Source organism: Anopheles ziemanni, chromosome 2 (assembly GCF_943734765.1).
Source record: "Anopheles ziemanni chromosome 2, idAnoZiCoDA_A2_x.2, whole genome shotgun sequence".
Lineage (NCBI taxonomy): Eukaryota > Metazoa > Arthropoda > Insecta > Diptera > Culicidae > Anopheles > Anopheles ziemanni.
Window position 1 is genome coordinate 83,893,668 of NC_080705.1, and position 22,507 is coordinate 83,916,174.

The following is a 22,507-nucleotide window of genomic DNA, read 5'->3' on the forward strand; positions in this document are numbered from 1 at the left end:
GGCTCATAACGGGATGTGTTTTTGCGGTTTTTAACCCACCCTGTAGTGGACAACCGGGCGCACTTTTTTCCTCCCCCCTCCCGCCAGATTAAACGTGGACGTGGTGAGTGACCGGGCTTTCTTGTATTCCGGGGTGCAAAAAGCCAAAATAAAAGGCAAACATATTTCGCGTCACCCGATGATGTTCTGGCGAATGGTAAATCGTAGTTTTTGCGGTTTCGTATTTTTGTTTTATTCTAACGAACTTAGAGATATAGACGGGGAAAAAACCTGTTGGGTCGTGTGGAACGCGTGGCTACATGTTCGTATGGATGTTAGACAACCGTATTGCTTCACGTGTGTGAGGTGTGGCTAAAATAACTGGACCGCATGCCTTCAGCTAGCCGCAGATAGCGGACCGTTCTAGGTGGTTCTATTCAGCAGGTTTTTGTCTCACGAGGTTAGAAGCTGTTTGCTAGCTGTTGTATCACATTTTTCGTGGATGAATAAAATGGCACGCGTGGCGCCATAGATTGGTTATCTTTCTAACACAAAAAAAGAGGAGTCTAAGCCTGGGCACAAATAACGAGCATTCTAAATTTATCTCGAACGACGCCAAAGACCCACCATTATGGCATTTGTTCGTAACACAGGAAATAAAAAACGGCTTTCAACAAAATCTCTGCTTAGCCTATTTATGTTAAACAATGTAAAGCGTGGCATTAGGCAAAAAAAGCGGTAGTGATGATTGTGACTGCAATTACTATAAATTTCTCGGAATTGTATCTTTCTCGACGCTAAACCACAAAACGCTCGTAAGAGAAGAAGGAAAAACACGAACACCTCAAATGTACAGCTTCCTTTTTTAATCTTTTAATCTCTACCAGCTCGGGAAGCTTTCCAATTCCCTTCCCGACGTGTATTTTTTCTCAACCACAACAACGAAAAATGATGATGATGATGATGACTGTTGAATCAATAAAAAAAATATCATCGATTAGCATAAATAATGTCTTAATTTAATCAAATGTTATGTTTATGCCTTTAAAATTTACCCTTCTGTCTGTCGCATTTGCAAATCACTGTTATGATTCCTCCTGTCACGGGTTTTTTTTTCTTTTAACCACCTCTTGATTGTTTCTCCCCTTCTCCCCCACCCTCCCCCCTCCATGTTTTTTTCTCATTGGCTTTCGTACGAAAAATTTTCGGAACCGCGTGCATTCGGATGATTCGGGCCGGTATTCGGTTGACTCCGTTTTATGTATTCCGTGCGGGGATGCGAGAAATTTATGAATAAAGCCCAATCAATTTATGTCGCCGGACAATCGCGGTTTCGCCCGTAGTGTTCCGGGCGTTCGGCAAGCGTACCGTTCTGTTGCACGCACGAATGCAGGCGGGAACATAGGAAAAAAATGCTGCTTTTACTCTCCCGATACTCTCGCGCTTCCTTCGTCGCTTGGTTACCGTGTTTTTTGTTTCTTGAATGAAACTTGAATCAACGCAAACGCAGAACCGTGTTGGAGCAAGAGGGCAAAAGAAGAAGAAGAAGGATAAAAAGCAGCCAACATGACAGAGAACATAACGCAGCGGGGAGGAACGAAATGATTCGAATTCGATTGTCCACCAGGCTCTGGCTTCGGTGAGTTGTGTTGGAATCCCCGGGGTTTTTTTTTCCCTTTGTCCCGTGACCGATGATTTGGTGGATACCTTCATCCCGAGCCGAAGAAAAGCCCTGGAATGTCCACACATACGCACCCGGGGAGGGGGAATGTTTGTTTTGTTCGACGCGCGAGCAACAACATGAATGAACAACTCCCAAAACGACACGGAGATCGCGCCGATCGTTTCGCTGGGGTGGGAAAGGGTAAACTAAACAGTATCATAAATTCAAGGCTTGTTAATAAAATGCATGATAACTATAAATTGTTTGACGTTCTGTTTACATTTCCCGCCCGCCTTTGGGCTTTCCCCCTTTTCGGGCGATCAGGTGAATGCCTCCATTCGAAACGGCTTCCAGTTGGAAAAGCATGAACGAACGAAAAGTGGGTGCTTACGTGCCTGTGCGCGTGTGTGTGTATGAGCCTAGTTAGGCATTGGAGTATTTTTTTCTAGAGGCTTTTGCTTCTCTCACACCCCATCTTTCCGTTCATCCTCTTACCCAACTCGTACGGCGGGGGCTGGTGGTCGGGTATCGAACATGTTTCGACGGATACACATTTTCCATGCTTGTCCGTTGCGGTGTCGAGCTCAATTTCATAAACGACCGTTGAAAGGTGTTAATCTATTTCCAACATGGTCATTCAGCGGGCAACGAGTCGCTGGTGATCTCCTTAAAGGCGGGCGATATTCTTCTCCGTTTGTTTGAGGTGCGTTTTCACAATGACTACATTTAATCCCGAACCTTCGTGGTTCGATTGTTAACGAAAGCGAAACGCGGATGAACCGAAATACGTTTGTGTACGTACCCGAATGAGATCATCTTTTCCATCCACACAAGGAAATGCCAACGGTTGAATTATTTTCGAAATTGAAAGCACAAACTGTTCACCCCGTTTCGTTCACAGGACAAAGATAAATCAAACGCTTGTTAACCCTGTCTTTGCGGAGGAAAGTGACTTAAGGACTTTGGTGGTGGAGGAAGCAAACGTCCGAGCCTCAACCGCGGTAATGGACATAAATAAACATAAATATGCCCGTTTTATGTCTTCATTTCAAATCACCCGGGGAGAGTGAGATGCATCTCGGCACCTAAGCTCTAAACAGAGTGACGGTGTACATTTTTATGAATCAATTATGCAACGACACACACACACACACCGGTGTACTTCTAGCGTTCACCTCCGGCTGTGGCTTTCGATCAAGTGATCGTAATCTTGGGAGGCCACGGGAAAGGAAAGAAAAAGCCTCGAGCCAACGAGACTAACCCGTTTCTAAGCGGTTCGCGGTTGCAGGAACCGTCCGTTAATGCCTAGTTGCATTTGCCAAGCGCAAGTCAATCACCTGCCGTAAATGGCAGTTGTCGTTGTTTTCCACTAGCACTCCTCCGTTCGGACGACGATCTGTGAAAACGAGAAGCACAACTAAATGCTGCTCGTCGAAGGCAACTTCCTTTCCAAGGATGTGTGACAGGGTGTCCTTTTTTATAATTTTATCTTCCTTAAGCTCTTTCCTTCCGGCTTTCCTTCCGGGGCGAGGGAAAGTTATTCCTGCGTGAGCTCGTGAATAAATTTTCAGTCGATAAGTGTCGAGCTCACCTTTCCTGTTGTGAAGAAAAATGAAAAAGGAACAATAAAAATAAAAGACAGCCCCAAGGGATCGGCCGGGAAAAAGGGAATGAAAATATGTCAGCAATAAAAATAAAAATTACGTTCATGTACGTATAATTTATCTTAACTATCTTCCTGACGGGCTCAACCACGGAGGGAGACAGTCGCGGGGCGCGCGGGTGGGCGAATCTTCAAAAACGCTTTTTTGGGGAAAAAGACAAATTCGTTTGGTTTTTGTTCTAGAGGCACTTTTCTTCTTTTGTTGAACACTCAAAAGAGAGTTGATCGCATCAAAATTCTTCCGTGGCCGAAACGAAGCGATTGCATCGATGACGAAATATTAAGAAGCAAGAAGGATCTTGAATGAAGCTGAGCCTCTCTCTCTCTCTCTCTCTTTTCGGTGAGGTTGCGTGTTGGTGTATGCATAATTTATGAAGAGTAAACTGCTGTCTGTACCCTTGAAGAAAAAGTTACTGCGGGGTGGAGGAAAACAAGGAAAAGAACCCTCGAATGGGAGAAGAACAGCAAAAAAAGGTTTGAGTGAAAATTTTTCAAATTATCTGTTTCCGCACACATGCTCAACCCCTCTACTATCTGCCTGTGGTCGCTTAATTCCCTGGGCCCGGATGTGAGCTTCTCCGGTATGTTCCTGTCTTACTTTTTACGACCGCTTGCAAGGAAAAAGGAACCTCCAATCCAAAATGCACGGTAATATGCTGCCCAGGTTTACAACCTGTTTACGACGGTCTGTGGACTCTGGGTGCGCAGTTTTATGACTTCATTTGCTTGCAACCCGATTATGTCCAGCCGCATGCCTCGCATGGATCTGGCGCCAGGTTTGGAGTTTGGATTTACCTTCCCCCTGCTTCAGGTGCAGGTTGTTCATTGTTTTAGTGCAGAGCAACGGTGACTCCCCAGAACCACGGACCTATAAAACGTACGAGCGCGAGATGAAGGATGTAGACAAATGACAATTGTTTGCTGAACTCGGGTTCCCAAAGGCCCGGGGGAGCGCATTTGCGAGCGATAGTTCGACCCGGCCTGGAAAAAAACACAGAAAGCATCGAGCGGAGAGATGTATAACAATCAAACAAACATTTCGCGTTCGTCTTGGGCGGTCCGGGTGTAGTTCCGAACCCGGAGTCGACAACGACGCGGTAGATCCCGATCGGCCCAGGGTCGTAGTACTTAATCGCGCGCTCCCGGCCACCTTGGCGACCGCCTCGGTGGGTTGTTTGTATTGTAAACTACGCCTAACATAATATAGGCTGTTCGAACACGGTTTCGCCACAACGAATAACAACCGGGCCCGTTACGTGGAGTGGGTTTCTGTTTGAGTTGAGCTGCAACGTGAGCCTCGGATTTGCGTCGGTTGTCCGTGGGAGGGGCCAGAAGAGGGTAGGAAGGGGTTGGAAGACGTAGGATTTATGCGCGATCATCTAGCAGTCGATCAGATGGCGATCGCCCAAACGCTGCACGATCGTGGAGGGCGATGTTTTTCGATGATGGCTTCGGAAAAGCGAGTCCCCGGTCAGAGCGTTTTGTTTTCCCTCCGAAGTCACGTACGGCAAGACGGGATGGGCCCCTGCGGGGAAGGGAGTTTCGGGGTCGGATTTATGTTTATGCTGACCGAATGGCCTTTCGCTAAGCGAAGCCACCCAGTCACACGAACCTCGCGACCGACTGGATACAATTTTCTACTTTGTTCAACCGTTTTTCCCCCTCCCGGTGATGTTTATGGGAAAAATTATGAATGATTCTTTACCCACTTCACTGTTTGATCGTTGCCAGGCCCTGCCCGGACAATGTTTTCTGCGGTGCACGAGCACGGTCTAAACACGGCGCAAGGATTTCGTTAGATAATATGCACGTCGCCGGCTCCGGCAAAGTTTGCTTGTGGAAATCTCGCGTTGTCGGCGAGCAAAATAAATGCTACCGTCGAACGTGCTGCAACAAGTCAAAAGCATGCAAAAATAGAGCATATAATTAAAAATTGACCACCGGTTTAAGTTTGTGAATTAACAACATCGGTCTGCCCTTCTGTCTGGTCCCGGTTTTGGTTGTTTGTTTGTTTCACCTCTAGCTGACTGCTAGTTTGGCAAAACATTAAAAGCCCAACCAACTGTTTAACCTTTCGCCGGCAAAATACATTTCCACTTATTTGTTAACGTGCCGCGCGAACGTTCCCCTGCACCATTATCGCTATGTTTCGATAAAACGGAACGCGTGTGCACACCTCCAGACGAGGGCAAAAACAACGGCAACATTATGATTTCTTCATCGTTGTTTGCATGTGGGTTTTTTGTTTTAGGTTCGCCGGTTCGTTTCTAATCGACACGGCCGCCAACTTTCTGAGGCCATTGGCAGCACGCCGAGCCCGCAGACATGACGCGTGACAAATTAACCTGTGTCTGCAGGCGAAAAACGCACGCGGAGGGTTAGAAAATCAACAATTTAATTTGTTTTCGCTCTACCGATGTCCTGCCAGGCACGTCGGGCTCGGCCGAGATTGAACCCCGAGTGTGAACGAAATGCAATTATTCGTCTTCCACCCATGGTCGAACGATTACAGGCGAGGTGATGACCTTTTTAATCATGGTGCAAGCCGAAGGTCACGGGTCGTGCAAAAAAAAAATAGTGCCTCAATTGACATCAAGTTACGTGGAAACGTTTTTTTCCGCAGGCAGAAGAATGGCGAAGAACAAAATAAGAGTTTCCTAATTAACTTCGAATGATTTGGCAAACGAAGGACTCAATCAATGACCGTTTAATAATATCTCGCGCTCGTTTTTGTTTGTCTTATTGCGTCTATCTTACCAATTACAGGAAGGAACTCGCGAGATATTCTAGGAAAAGTGCTCCCTACACTCATTATGACAGTTGCAAGAAATACTACTACAACAAGCTCCTATTCTCGGACATTCTTGATAATCAGAGCGTCACAGAAGATTAACAATGGCACAAAAAAACTTGTGTATTGGATTTTTTCTTCTTTTCCTTTTAATGATGGTGCGAGAGACCGATAAGAGACGCAGTGTGAAGTTAATTTACTCGCACTTGCATCCGAAAGTGTGCGCCGTGTCGAAGATGTGTCCGGATGTCGTTGTTCGGTTGACAACTGCAGCTGCAGCAAAACAACATTACACCAAACAACCCTCCAAAGGACCACCAGGAGCTAGGAGTTCCTCTAATCGCTCCGGATTTTCCCCCCATCGTGATTACAACAGCAAACTACTTGCTGCTCCCCAAGATGAAACACGTTAATAGAATCATCATAACAAAAAGCAAATGGTTGCCACTTGTTTGAAAACCGATGCTGTTGTTTGTTGATTTTTTGTTCCTCTCCACTGGAATCGGCTCCGGGTGGCGCTCACCAGCGTCATCGCATGAGCCCGGTGCGTGGAGCTCCGTGTACGGCATGTTCGTAATTTGTTTTAAATAAAATTAATTACGTGTCAGATTCGCTGTAAACGTTCGTCGGGAGCCCGTCGAGCCGGAGCGATAGTTCCGCTAGCGAACCACTCGACGATCTACGAGCGCTGAACGCTCGTCTTCTTCGGCGCTGATAAGAGAGTTGGCCGCCAGGTCCGGCGTTGGTGCCGTTGTTTCTTGACAGCCAATGGGCAATTGGTTCGTTCTTCTTCTGGATCGTCGGGTCGATCGTTGGGGCCTCCGGACTGACCCCAAAACCGAGCGAACGAGCTATTTCAGAATCGCCCGGACTCAGTGCCCGGTGGCGGTAATCAGTACCCGATGACCTCCAAGGGGCAGGTGGAGTTTCATGGCGTTGTTCGGTGAAGGAAGGCGGACAACTTACCGATTGCTTCTATGGGCTACGCCATAAAAAAAAGAACAGGGCAAGGTCAGCGAACGTCCAGTGGTGTGACTTTAATTGGGTGCCGTCGGAGCCGGTCGGAGTCTGATGTCGTGGCGCCGGGAGTTTCTTGATAACGCAGCCGCAGCATCAGCACCTCAAAAACGGTGGCATAAACATAAATAACAACAATTAGAGTGTCCTACTGGGGAAGGTTGCAATAGGAGTAAAAACTTCCCCGGAATTGATGAGTTCGGGCCACAATTAGCGACCTCCGTCAGTGCGTACGACAGCTTTTGGCGGATTTGTGCCACACATCCAGAATTTGTTGCCAGACCAAGTATTGACAGGCCCGTTGAAGGTTGTAGAACAATTTGTAACGAGTTTGGGTTTTGTAAGCTAATAATGAAGTATTCGATGTCTAAGGGATCAACCGGAGATCATTTCATTTCGGTTCGTTATCAGGCGGTCTAGTTTCGCAAGTGTTTTCATCATGGACCTAATCGTATCTCTTATCTTTTTTTGCAGGCCGCAGGTATTGACCTGAAGGAAAACCTGGCAGCAGGCGGCGCACCGTGGCCTTATCCCTCCGTCTACCATCCGTACGATGCGGCCTTCGGCTATCCGTTCAACTCGTAAGTATTTTCGATGACCCGATTTTCTACCTTCCCACTCTGGGTGCGAAGAGGAAGGACAACCCTAACCACTGCTTGCAGTCATTATCAGAACGGTGGACTTCAGAGAGCAAATCTGACAGCTTGTCGTGCAAATGACTAGCACGGCTAGAGATTAGTTCCTCGTTAATCTCGGGTGCGAGAGAACACCGACTACCAGAAACACATGTTTTCCCGTCTCGCCCCCGGACGGCGAGCGTCGTATCCTTTGGCTCTGGGCCATCCTGCCAGCAAAGCAAAACTGCAACGCGCCTGTAAAAAGTTGATTAATTAGGCAAGGATCACACGTAGTTCGGTCGGCTTCTTTGGCTGGCGGCGTTGCGCAGTTTCAGCACCTTTCGGGGCGCGTACATGCTGCGGTCGGTCGCTTTCATGTGACAAACTTCTAAGCCGAAACTGTTGATGACAAATTTATGACTGTTTCGTGGCGTGCAAGAGACCGCTGGGAACGGTGGTTTGACGATGACGACGACGACGACGGTGTTCTTTGATCAGCTGACACTCGCAGGGACACTTCATGAGCTGTTTGGTGTGGACGAACTCTTTGGAGTTAAAATGCACCAGCTTCTAGTACCTTGGCGGAACTGACGGATGCAGTTATTCTACATTAACCAAAGGCAAACAACATTAACTCACGGACGTGCCCGGCACATTTCTGTGCGCGTGTGTGCGCTTCTGTGATAAATTAGTGATTGATTTTCACGGACAACCACGGACCGTCGATGAGGCCTCTTCAACCCAAAGCGCTTTGACGCTCGGCCGGCGGAATTAAAAACAAACACTTGTTTTACAAACAAACTGTTTATCAGTCGCCACTTGCCACAGCGATGTTGATGAGTGATTTACTGAATTTGTTTTGCCTTCTGAAATCAGGCAAAAAAAGTCGCCGCCAAACGAACGAAGAAAGAGGTGCCGGTTGTCGGAGGTTTCTTGTGTGATTTGGTCGAAGGCTTTTGCGTCGAGTGCGTCGGCTTTGAAGAAAGAAGATAGACCTTCCCGATTGAGGAGTAGGACTACGGTGGTGCTATATTTAATCTACAAGTGATGTAACGCAACATATAACTACCGTGCGTTCTGATATGCCACAATCAATTTGAATCGAAAGAAGCACAAGCTATGCCCCATTAACATGAAGTGTTTGTAAACTTGCACGTCCCCTATCTGTCTGAAATTGGAAATCAAATCCACATTTGCATGTTGTTCGAATTATCAAAAATGTGTTGGAAGAGCCAACCCTTTACAGCGGCTCATGTTCCCACTTTCTCTCACATCTTTCTTGCATCACCATCAAAAGTGAACAAGGAATGTGTCTATTTCATTTTTTTGTGGTTGGCTGTTGTTTTCTTCTACCGTTTTTCTTTGCGCAACCTTTCGGAGGCCTCCGGTACCGAGCCATGTAAAGTGTCTTAATTATGCGGCAAATGTTTTCATTTAATTTAGACATCACAGCACATCAGGTTTGGGTTAAAAGAGCCGCCAAGTGCGCGCCGATGCGTTAAATGTGGGCACGTTTTTCGCGCCTTGCCTTGCTCTGACAAAGACGAAACAAACTTACGACAGTATCGGAGGGCATGGAAAGAAGTACTTTTTAAAACAACCCGTGCTTACACCTAAGCTTTCGACACACTCGTGGGGCCGCTGAAGAGGTGATTATGAATGTTTGATCATGCTGTTTTCGATCGTGTCGTTATGTTTCCCTTTCCTGGCTACGCCCCGCGGTAGCCACGCATCAAACATATGTTGCCACCGCCATCACCATACTTTCTTCCCGCCAAGAGGTACGTCTTTTAGGTCGCGCAAATCGAAACCGAAACGCAACAGAAGTGAGGCAAAGAAGTATGTCCAAACCTCCTTGCCGCTTTCACCAGCCGCCTGGCTTGTAAATGTTGATGAATTATGGATGCGTTTATGATGCCAATTTATTATTCCGCCCGCTGTCAATTCCCGGTAATATTGTGTCGCTTTCGCGTTCGCGTTCGACACCAGCGGGCGCTGCATGTCAACATCGGCCTGCTCCATTGTTTCGGGGCCATATGCCTAGTTGTTGTTCGTTCCAGCGAACTCCCAGCCGGTGGAACACGACGCTGTTGGATCCATAATCAGATTCATCAGCGAATGGATGGTTGTTATGTGTGCGAAATGCAAAATGAACGTCCGCAAGGTTCGCGTCTTGTGCCAACATCACCATTTAATTGTGGCATTTTCTGATAAACAGCCCAATAATTGCATCATGACTTGACTTCTGAACGAAACGGTGTGGTTTCCGTCGACGGATGGGGGTTTGAAGCGAACGAGAAAACATTATGTCTATTTTCGGCCATTATCCGGCATTCGCTCGTGGATCGTAGAAAGATTAGCTGCAGCCTAAGATGGAGCCATCAGGAACCATAGAGAGAGAAAGAGAGAGGGAGAGGAAGAGAGACATCGGGGTCAGTTTGTCAGATAGAATGACAATTGGACGCGTTGACGAAGCGCTCGGTTGCCTTAGGGAACGGTTGAGAAAGGACAGGAAAACCATCCCCGTCCGACACCCGGCGTGTCTATCATCTAAATCCGTGATAAGATCGGGCATTTCCTCCTCAATCGAGGCTCTCATCAATTTTTCACCGCACCGTGCAACGCGTCTGTCAAACGGGCCACTTCCGATAAGGGCGTGAAATGAAGACAGTGTGTCATCGTGGCCGCCGATCCGATCCATCGTCGTCGTCGTCGTTGTCGTCGTCGTCGTCGTCGGTGGTCGAAACCGGAAGCGCCCGCCACGGTGTTAGGAAAAAGCGAACAGGTCGGCACGGTTGGCTTTTCGTGTCACGAAGTGGTCGCGCTTCAAACCTTCGACATTGACCGCTAATGAATTGGAAAAACGTGGACGGTTTTGAAGCCGAAAGAAGAATATATCAATCTTCAGCGGTGAGGTCCGTCCGGCTTTCACTGTTTGGGTTTGTGGTTGCGTTTTTGTCACTTCCCCGGCGGTTGAGCTTATCTGGCCTGAACCATCTTTCCGCGATCCTATCAACCGTGATCCATTACGATGGGTAGCGCTTCGAAGGGGACACGGATGATGGAGTTTCCTCCCTCGGAACATCGTGACCATACGTTGTTTAGAAGGCCGTGTTTCACCTGCGACCCTACAAGGTATTGATGACTAATTCCACACCTGTTGAGGAAAAAGAGGTTTTAAAGTGTCAAGAAACAGAGAATTGAATATTTTGGATGAAGTTTATGTTGATTTCGTGGTGGTGAATACATCGTGAAAGGTGTATTTTATTTACCACAATTCCACATTTCTTAATTAATAATTTAATATAACTCAAAGTACAAAACATTAATATACGTTCAAAATGTAGTAAAATGCAATTGTAAAAGTATTTTTCAACTGAGCAACTCACCGCTCGGTGCAGTCATTAACAATTTAAGAACTTCTCTCGATACCATCGTGTCCGATTACATCGTTCGTTGATTATCCGTAAATGAACTTGCTCTTTAATTTACATCTCATGTTTTCCTCCCCCGAAAAAACACATCCCGAGTGGAAAGACGAGAAACAACTTCCTTTGCATGGCAATAAATAAAAAAAAATCGATTCGCACACTCACACACACTGCACCATCGAAATGGAAAGAAACGGCATTGAGGTTATGGTTCGAGTTGCTTCTTTTAAATCGGGATTACATGTCGAAACCAAAGTGCACATGAAATCCCGGGTTTGGAGGGGGTTGGAGGAGGGGGGTTTCATTGGTTGCAAAATTCGATTCTCATCGGAGGCTCCGTAAACCAGTGCCTATTCGATTTGCCGCTGACAGCTGTTGAGTTTTATCATTTTTTCGACGGCTCGGCACTCTGTAATCCGAATGGAAATTTTGCACTCGCTTTGTGCTCTCAATTTGTCGGTGTATTATTTTCTGTTTGTGCCAAACTCGTGTCATCAACACAACGGTCACGATAAAAAAAAGAGGAGATTCATTACAAACACACGTTACAAAGCACAGAAAGCGGCCGTATCGGTAGGGAACGGATTGTCGAAAGAGCAGAACACAAGCACGTAACATCCAACGAACCGAGTGCGCCCATTATTCGGCAGGACTCGTCCATTTTGTCAACCGGCTGCCAAACATTTCTGGCCACGTAATGTCGTTACCTTGTTTAATGAATTTTTTAATTTCGGTTCGAACCGCTCCATCATCAGGCGAATGATTTTTCGTCCATTTCGTGACCGGTTCGATGGGTGTGGAATGTAAATCTCCTACCGGTTGGGAAATTCGTCCTTTGTTCCTCATTCTCTTGAGTGGGAAAACAATCTACTCCATTCGATTTGTCGTTCAATAAATTTTATGTTGCTTTATTTGCGTAGCTTGAACCCAGTAAACCATTTTTGTATTTTATTTATGCTCTACAAATATACTTCAGACCGGTGAAGCTGAGCGATTGAAGAGTCGTCTATTTACCCTTTCCACTGGATGGATTTATAGTTGAAAGTGCCCAAATAATTGACAAAGCATACAGCAACACATACACACAATGCTCGAGCACCATTATTTCCTATCAAAAGTCAATCAAGAAGGAACGTCATGTTTGAGATTTACTGTTGGTGAGTTCCGTGGACATAAACGTATATAATGGGGCGGGAGATGGGGGCTGGGAGACCATGGTACCATTTGTCACCGCCACCAAAAAACGCCCCAAACCACCCCACCACTTTCCTCCATGTTTGTCAAGCTGAAAACGATCGGCAGAAGAGTATTTATTTCTCCGCTTAGAACAAAATCTATTATCCGAGCAGTTGCTTCCGGCGCGTTGGCCCAAGGAACCATTAGCCGAAGAGGGGTAGAAAACAGAGTGGGTGGGATGGAGAAAAATGATAAATTCATACACCGCTGCTTTATTCCGCGAAATTCGAAATCGCTAACGCGACCGAGCGTAAAGTCAAATCGAACGGCAAAGAATGATTGACTTCCCAAGCGGTTCCGTCTCTGTTGACGACCTCCCCATCGTCAGCACATTTTTTTTCGTTTTTCTCTGCCATCGGCCACAATAGATCAGGATGGAGAAATTGTGTGTGAAGACCACCGGATCGAATAAGAAAAGAAAAAAAAAATTACTCTCTCCGCCACCACAATCGATCAGTGAACAAGCGCGACCGAACGGCCAATAAATCATGCAATCACATCCATCCCGGACACTCCGAACGGCCGCCCGAATGGTTCGTAATTTATCTCCTTTATCAGGCCAGCCCAGAAAAAAAGGGGGAGGGGGAGGGGGGGGGGGGGGCGCTTGCATATTTATTTCCCACTCCATCTCCGTCCATCAGCGCCGGAAGGTTGGATGCAACTGCACGGTTCGATTGCATTGTGCAAAGTGCAGCGCTTTGTTGCCCGGCGGTAGTGTCGATGGCCACCATCAAAGGCCGTCTGGTGATGGTTAGCGTTGAGGAGAGAAGTGGGGAAGGGGGGCGGGAAAATTTACAACGATATAAATTGTCAACACCTTGCACCGGGCGATCGTTCATCGTCGTCGTTGTCGTCGATCGTGGCTGGATGGTATGGTTTTCCTTCGCCAAATTGCGCCTCGCTCCCACTGTGTAATCCGAGCAACCTACCGAGTAGGGAAGGGGAGGACCCGAGAAACCGTTTGCCATAAAATGCGCATGTTCATTATCCGATACCGGACGGATGGCGCAAATGCAAATGCAGCGTGCGGGCCAAACCGAAGCGAGATGTCACCGTCGGCGAGTCACTATTAATTTGTACACTTTATTAAGTAATATGTATTAATTTAAAAGGAAAGGCCTACATATTAGTTCGCCCCAGACGACGCCGCGGGGTAGTGTCCATCTGCCCCATTCCCCCCTCCCTCCGTGGGTGAGCGAGAAGATCAACGAGCCGACGTCTTCGCCCAAAGTCAAACGCGTTTAATTGGCAAAAATGTGACTAGATGCAAATTGCTCCATCGCCCGCGTACAAGGACACAAACACACACACACACGCATACTGAATTCACTTCACTGAATTTTTCAATCCAGCATCTTGGCCGTAAGTCTCGTGAGGTCGAGCTTAAGTTATGAGGAACGATCAGTTCAGGGAACGAAGTCGTGTCTTGTGTCGCGTGGAAAGGGAAAGGAAAGGGGGCACCCCGGGGTGGTGGGGGTGGGCAATTGGCGCGAACCGAACATGGCTGAATACTAATTTGCCGATATCGTTTCACATTAATCAATTATTTTATTGGCTGTAAAAGTGCGCCGCCAAGCGATCGCCATGTTAGAATTTGTTGTTCCCTTTCGTTACGCACCAGTTTGATTTGTTCCCAAACGATTCCGCTCAATTTACGAGCGGTCGCTTTTTTTAGCGTGGTTTTAGTAAGTTTGTGATTAATCGCGGCTATCCACTCGATGGCCCTCTGTCCGTTCGGGGGTTGAGGTATAAATAACACGGCACTTTGGAAACCTTTCCCGACCGGCGACGTTAGTTCTAATGCGACACGAAAGAAAGCAACAGGCCGTAGCCTTTTTTTATTACTTTAATAGCAACTAGTTTTGTTGCGAGCTTCGTACAACTATCTCCAAATCACCCGGGGGGGGGAGATCGAGCTTCCGATGATCGCTCAAATTATCGAAGCCTTTAATCGACGCGGCCGGTAAGGGTTGGCTTTATGGCAGCCGGCATCATCGGGAGCCTTAACTTGGACGCAGCATAAAACCGGCCCGAGCCCATTAAAAACATTATCGTAGCAATCGACTTCAACCGGCGGCGATGATTTGGTCGTTTGGTCGAAAGGCTTCATTTACATCGGGGGATCGTAAAAGATGAAGTCTTCAAGCCAGCGAAACCAAACAAAACCATCTCGAGGGCGGGAGGCGCAAGACAGATGGAATGGGCTTCCCAAACCTTGGAGCCTTTCGAGCGTGTGTTCGGTATTGCGCCCAAGGATGGCTATGAGAACGATGAGTCAATCCCACACTTCCCGAGAAGAAAAACAAGCGGAAGAGCAAGGAATGGGCCGGGAGAGATGAAAACAAACGTCACGCATCTAATGAATTGTAATTCTCAGGCCCACCTTTTTACGGCGTTTTATCGCCTGCCTCCCCGGAATGGGAAAAGGAAGTGATCGATCGCAAGACACATGATCGGCGGGAATGCCGACGACGGTCGTCAGCGTGTCAGCAGGCCCGGCGATTGCGAAGCGATTACCGTTTACGGGCGCAATGCCGATGCAAAGTTCCGATTTTGCAGCCGCATTCGGCCGTCCGAAACTGTCAAAAGGGGCATTTTAGGATCGGCGGTGGCCGCGCGAGGACGGGATCGATAATGAGGCCGGTGCCGCCCCGACGCTGAATTTCAACGCGATCCGTTCCGCGATCGGCATGTAACAATTACTAATTATTCAAACTGGCCACAACGATCGGAGCGCGACAAGCGAGAAAACGAGCGAATGGCATAAACATAAAGCTTTACAGGAAAGACTACAGGTCGCGTCGAGCACAAACCAAGGACGCACCAAAGGGGGACGGGACGAAGCCGGGGGGTGCATTCCGATGCGTGTTCCGAAAGGGTGCGAGGAAGGAAGACGGTACCGAGCCCGATTTGTGGCCACACGACTTCGACGTTGACGTTGGTTTCGAAGTCGCCTTTGGACGGGGCGTAATGTATTACTAATAATTCAATTGATTAACAATTAACCCGACAACTACCGACGCCCTTCGGGAGGTGAGCGGTTGAGGAAGGAACGGGGGGCCTCGAAACAGCGTACACTTCCTTCTCTTCTTACCCTTCCGTTTGGTGATTGTCATCTGTTTGAGTGGCGGATCGTTGAACGGATCGTCGGATCGTTCGGGAGAGACGTTTTTGTAGCCCCCCCAAATCCGCACGACTCTTGGATAGCACACTCTCGGACCCGACCGGATCGATTGGTGAATATTAATGAGGTCTTCTTCTGAGGGCGATTGGAAATTACTGAACATCGCGCGGCCCCATTCCGAGCGAGCTTGAGAACCCGAACCGCGACAAGCGACGGAACGGAGTTGGAGGAGTGTAAAGCAAGCATTCGGTACACCCATCCTTTCGATTGTTGCCCTTTTGGGGTGCTTGAGGGCCCTGGCGGAGGGGGTAGTCCATGTTTTGTGTGTGACATTTGTTTGATGTTTAAACGATTTCTTATCTCCCGTGGTTGACGAAACTGTTTGGTGAACGCATCGTTCAACTGGTCGTTCCCGAGGGCTACCGAGTGCATCGTAAAACTGTCCCCTCATCAAAGCTCATAACATCACCTATTATGAGAGTCGTAAAACTCCCCCCAATTTGAATGTTGGGGGTCATATGAATAAACAGGATCGGTGGCAATGTAACCACGATATAGAGAAAGTGGACTTGATTTATTTCTTCTGTCTAATTGTTGATTTAATACTTCGAAGTTGTTAAAGTTGTTCAAATTATCGAAAGAGAATGTGATCAAATTTTTAGTTAATAATACTTTCAGTAAACTCAAGAAGAAATACTGAATACTGGCACAGAACAACAACAAAATCTATCACTTTCGAACAACCAATTTGTAAAATGAACCTCCGGAAAGGGGGGGGGGACTACGGAAGGAAGCGACACGCTCCTTTCGCAACAAAGACATAAACTCATACAAATTATCGTGAGCGTGACAGGAAGATGTCCATTTACAATGCTTTAATAAATATGTTCGATCGCGCAAAACAATGTCGCACACCCAAAACCGGCCTCGGTGATGCCTCACGCAATCGAATTCGTTCGTTCGAAAACCGATACGCGGGGCTCAATATGGGCACGTTCACTTTTACGTTCGCCCGCTGCAGCCAACACCGAAAGGAAGCAATGCATCAAAGGCAGGGTTGGAGATGTCTTGCAATTGATTTGCTTGCGATTTGTTGGAACGCTTTTATTTTTCTTCGTTTTGGAAGCCCGGTTTGTCATGTGGCGCTTCGGAATTGAAAGGGAATGAGATGAGAATGTTCGCTAAATTCGTCGAGGGCGAAACAATGGGGTTTTTTTCTGACGCTCACTGCAGAATGCATTAATTAAAACAATAAAGAACGAAGAGGAAAAACAATTAAAATAGTCTGCAGTTTATTGTTTGATGATCCCCTCGCAAGACGACGTGTCGGAAAGGATTTCATTATAGTGTCTGGTACCGGCACACGCACATACACAATCCCCCCGGACACGTGGTACGCATAAGGAATGTATATCACGACTTGAACAGGTCGACTCACCGCTCCTCCCCACCCCTCACCCGGGGTTCGTCCCCCCAAGCTGGCATTTAAATTCAAATCTTGCGAGACACTTAGATCGCAAAAGCTATAGACACATCCATTTGGGGCAAATCGCTTCCCCTTAAACGACCTGTCTGTCGGTTGCTAAACATCTTCACTACACACATTCCTGCGAGACGTCGCCTTGGACGAGCGGCGAGCTTCCCCGAGCCATGATTTAGTCGTTATGCGTCAAGGGCCCCTGATGCGTTTGTGCTCCATTTGCTCGGAAATAAATGGGCCCCGTCGGTATGTGGAACGATTTTATTTTGCACCCTCACCCCGACCTCCGCCGACAGCATTCCACCCCATTGTACCAAGGCAGCCATTTGCCAAGTGATTGTGGCTCATCTCATGCAAATTTTGCTCTTGCAAAATAGAAGCAAAAGGGAAGCAACAACAACAAAAAAACAGTATGGCAAATGGTGGCGAGAAAAAACAGAACTCTTTTTGTTTTCCACATACACTTGCGCCCGGTTGGCGTTGGATCATGCCTGCGCAATAATTACCATTAATTATATTTTTATTAAATGAGCGAATAAAGCCGGCCCAGACTCGGCCCGACTCGACGGGAAGAGCCGATAAGGAGGCGGTAACACGCGCGCAATGGCGCTGATGTACTCGACCGAACAGTGTGCTGAAATGCAAATTTGCACATAAGTCTCCCCCCAAGGAGAAGGGCGGAAAGAAGAAGAAACACAAAACACGACCGTGTCTGTGACGGGTTCCCGGGGAGATATTTCATCGTGTGGCAAGAGATGAAGATCACATACAAAGTCGAGAAGTGGGGTGGCGTTACAGCATCCATCGCAAACGTGCAGCATGAATGAAGAAGCTTATGCGGGGGGCGGTGGGGGGTGAAAAGGGAAAAAGGGCAGAAAATACATTTAATGATTTTATACACAACATCGCCATTCATTCAAACCGGAGACACCCGGTTTTCCTTTTCCCGTCCCGCCATTTATGTTTGCTGTTCCCGTCGGGCGAGTCTGCCAACATACACACGTACGCCCCCGTCCCCCTGTTCGCGGGGAGGGGGTTATATATCATGTCTCAAACTCGAACAACAAAAAGGAAACGAACACACAGATTTGGTCGTTCGGGCTTCGTTCGGGCTTCGTGATGCTGATAATTGCTTAAATGTTTATTCAATTGAGAATCAAATCGAGCCTGCGGTTTTCTTTCGCAAATGAGACCCACACCACCACCAGCAAAGGAGGGGAGGGGGTTGCTTTCGCGTGGGAGCGATGGTGCAGCGTTACCGAGGCGCAACTTGTAAAACATGGCGTCAGCTTTATGGGACACTCCGGCAGTCGCCAAGGCGCTCGTTGTCGCCGATGTGCGCAGATAAATCGGTGCCTGGTGTTGGTGTTGTCGGTCCCCTTCGGTCACGGTTAGGTCTTAATGAACAATCGAACCCGGCTGCCAGTGCGTAGTTGGTGGTGCGGATGATGGGAAAGAGGAAAACGGTTTCTAGATGAACGCTGGAGATTTCCAGAACACGTTGTTCGCGCGTTCCCGAGCGGAGTGAGACGAAAACCAAAATCGGCTGCAAAAGTTACGGATCGAAAAACATCACTCACGTCCTTACATCCTTTCCATCAATGGACGGTTAGTTTGGTTGGTTGTAAGTTGCTTAAAATGAGAAAATGGAAAATCGATAAAAATGGCCCGATAACGGCAAAAAGTGGGGCCCAGCAATGTCTGCAATTCGTGTTCCTTCCAGCTTCGAAGCGGAAAGAAGGGAAGAAAAAATACCCAACTTAAAACAAGATACACCAACAACAAGAACAAGAACAACAAGAACCAAAAAACGCATCACACGAACTTAAAGAAACAAACGCTTGTTAAGCCAAAAGATAACACCATGTTCTCGAACGTGCGGGACCTCGTGCCAGCCGTTCCCGATCAGTCCCGTTCTCGCCATCTCGGAAAAAGGCGTTGGCGTCAGTCCCGAAAACGCCACCATCCGGTGAACGGAAGGGATCCCCGACCCGCGTGGTGGACCGAAAATGCCCCATCGCAAGGATCATTCCCGGTCCGGATCCGTCGCGTTCGGCGCGAATGGATAATGGATGGTTTGGAAAACGGCGAAAATCGTCATGTTTAAACGGTCGTCGCACAATACGCGAACGGAACGCGCTGCATCCACAATGCACCGAAACGCAACGGATGACGATGACTATTCATGGCGGGTTTTAATTGCAATCGCGACGGTGCGGTTTTACGGTACGGTTTTTGGTGTTTTTGTTCGTTGTTTTTCCGCCTGACCGAACGCAAATGAAGACAACGTTCGACGAAAGGGCCATAAATGCAGCGGGAGCTTGCATCCAGGCACGTCTTTCAAACCCGAATCCTTTAACGCCCCGTTTTTCGAGCACAGACGGAGCAGGGTATTAAGCTGAACTTTAACATTTTGTTTCTGCCCTTCCCCGAGGCCCAACACTAAAGGGAAATTTTAGCTTGTGTTCGCGCAAAGCTGTGAGAAAAAGTGAACCATTTTCTATTGGACCGTACAAAACCACAGCAGTATGGCTTGCGCCATCATAAAAACCTGGGTGTGTGGGTGTGCGTGTATGTGTGCGACCCCAAACCGAGCGTAACGGCTGCTGCAAACTGGTCAGTTCTTTACCGGGACAATCCTCTCCTGGAAACGATAGATTTTCAGCAAACATTAAACGACCCAAAAAACCACACAATCGGTCCAGTGTGTTGCGTTGGAAGTGGTAGGAATTATGAAATTATTATTGACCACACGATTATGCGGGGATTTAATGAGTTCGTTTGGGCACAGTGAGAAACCGCAAGGTTAGTCAAGTTGTGGAAACAAGTGCAAATAAATGGGTTTACAGATTTTATTGGAAAATAATGCTAAGGGTCATACACATCTTTGAAAATCCCTAAATCAAATGAACAATTTATACGATCTTAATATAATAACATAAAAATAATGTACATTTTTGCAGTAGAGCATTTTCATCTAACACCCTTTTTCTTCTCTTTCTCTTTTTCTCTCTGTCTCGCGGCACAGATACGGCATGGACTTGAACGGGGCGCGGCGGAAAAATGCCACCCGCGAAACGACCAGCACGCTGAAGGCGTGGCTGAACGAGCACAAGAAAAACCCGTACCCGACCAAAGGCGAGAAGATCATGCTGGCGATCATCACCAAGATGACGCTGACGCAGGTGTCCACCTGGTTCGCGAACGCCCGGAGGCGGCTGAAAAAGGAGAACAAGATGACGTGGGAGCCGCGGAACCGGGTGGAGGACGACGACGTCAACCTGGACGACGACGACGACGACAACAAGAGCTTAAAGGACGACAAGGAAATCCTAGGTAGGTGTTGTACTTTCCGAGTTGAATATATTTTTGACATCTAGGTTTTTCCACTCAATAAAACTTTTGCATCAAAAACAAATAGACAAATTTTAGCGACTTTACATGCAAAACTACAAAACGCTAGCAAAATTCTGTTGAAAGAAAAATAAAAAGTGGCATTTCTTTCAAATTCAGAACAAGTTTGACAACTGTATCATTTCAATTCAATCCGCCGTGGCCAAAACATTGAACTAAATAAAGATTATTTAAAGCTAGATGGCGACAAGTGGTACAAAACCCTGGTATTTTATGTTGCTGTTGAAGCTTTTTGCAGTATATTTTAAATGTTTTGGGCACCCTTAACTCCCATAAAACGTAATAAAAACAGCGAGAAGGCTATACACAAAGTCGCTGTTCTTCCCGTCAGTGCCTTCCGGAATTTAGCAACTATATCAGAAAATATCATAAAGAGTACTACATACAGTGGTTTGTAACATACCTGGCCACAGTGAATCATGTGCAAAGAGCATCGAAGGAGTTGAACGGGTCAAATATAATTGAAATACCTCTCACTGCTAACGCTTCTTATGCCTCTCAACTACAACTAATCGAAAAAACATTCACAAGACTTAAAAGTAGGACCTATTCCAACATTTTAAAGTCCAAACGGAGTACCATTTGGTCATGAATGCCTCACAACAACTGAAAAACATCGTTAAATCGATTGGTTTTGCCAGCTTGCCAGCCTTGGAATATTCTTTTAAAGTACTTAAGTAATGCAACTTTACAATAAAATTTACTTCATTCAATTAGCTTGATTAATTTTTTTCTTATCGCTGACGAAAATTCGTCTATGTTTTTTAATGCAAAAGTTACAAATTTATTTTAAATGTTCCTGAAGTTAACAATACAATATAATAATATTCTCTTTGCTTTGCATTGATTCTCTTTCACAGACTCCAAAGATTCCGGTACGGGTTCAAGTGAAGATGGCGACCGACCGTCGAGGTTGGACATGCTGGATCGTCCCGGTGGAAGCGAGTGGAACGGTTCGCGCAACGGAAGCGGTCCCAACTCGCCCGACATCTACGATCGGCCCGTGCCGGGCCACCACCATCACCACCATCACCCGCTGCTGCACCCCTCGAACTTCCCACCGCACCTGAGGCCCGCCATCTCCACGCCGCCGGACGTAAGCCACCACACGAGCCCGAGCGGAAGCACGAACCCGAGCACGAAGCCGCGCATCTGGTCGCTGGCGGACATGGCCAGCAAGGAGAACACCAAGGACTCGGACTCGTCCTCGCCGACGGCCGGCTACCCGTCGCCCGGCAAGATCCCGGTCGCGCCCCTGGCCGGCCGGGGTCTCAACCCGCTCCACCACCATCCGTACATGCGGCCCGACTTCTACCGGAACCTGTACGGCCATCACCTGGCGCCCGGTTCGCCCGAGGTGTCGCTGCTCGAGTCCTACCAGCGGACGTTCGGCGCTACGATCGGGGCCCACAACGGCCTTCCGGTCGGCATCAATCCGCTCATATCGAAGGCGTCCGGCAGCAGTGGGCCTCCGTACGGTCCGCTCAGTCTCACCACCGCCAACCACCACCTCCACCAGCAGCAGCAGCAGCACCATCACCTGCAGCATCCGCACACGGCACCCCCGCCCGGCGCCTCGCCCGCCTCCAGTACCTCCAGCAATGGGCCGGAAAACCTGGCGCCCACCAGCGCCTCCCTCCCGTCCGTCACGGCGCCCAGCGAGGCCAAGCTGATCAACGTGCTCGCGAACAGTTCCAAACCTTGACCGATGGCGATCAAGTAAGTACGCTAAGTCGGAGCGATTTTTTCCCAAAGCATAGAAACAGAAGAAACAAACACCCAACCTATTTGGGTGGAAACGACAAAAACGGAATAGAAAACTATAAAAAAAAAACAAAACCCACACAACTTAACACAATTGGACAATAAATGAATGTGATTGAGAGCTGCAATCTATTCGTCGAAACCGAAGGGACGAAAGCGCATGCAAAAAACAATGGCAATCCATAGTCAAAGGAGGGTGTAAAAGGGAGGGTGTTTTTGGCAGACGCCGGCAATCGAACGGGAAATCGGAAGAAAACAGGAGCAATCAACCACTTAGGCGGGGACAGTTTTTAGCAGGAGCGCTTAGCAGCAAGCAGGAAAAATAAAC

General features: G+C 47.7%; 1 protein-coding gene across 1 annotated transcript in view; it reads left to right on the forward strand.

The window, feature by feature from the left end:
- LOC131288636 (homeobox protein araucan) overlaps positions 1–22,120 on the forward strand; it is a 62,163-nt gene extending 40,043 nt beyond the window's left edge. The window contains exons 3-5 of the mRNA XM_058317790.1: positions 7,588–7,694; positions 20,030–20,337; positions 21,276–22,120. Coding sequence (XP_058173773.1) covers positions 7,588–7,694; positions 20,030–20,337; positions 21,276–22,120 — 1,260 coding nt within the window. The remainder of the gene's footprint in view (positions 1–7,587; positions 7,695–20,029; positions 20,338–21,275) is intronic.
- The last annotated feature ends 387 nt before the right edge of the window (positions 22,121–22,507 follow it).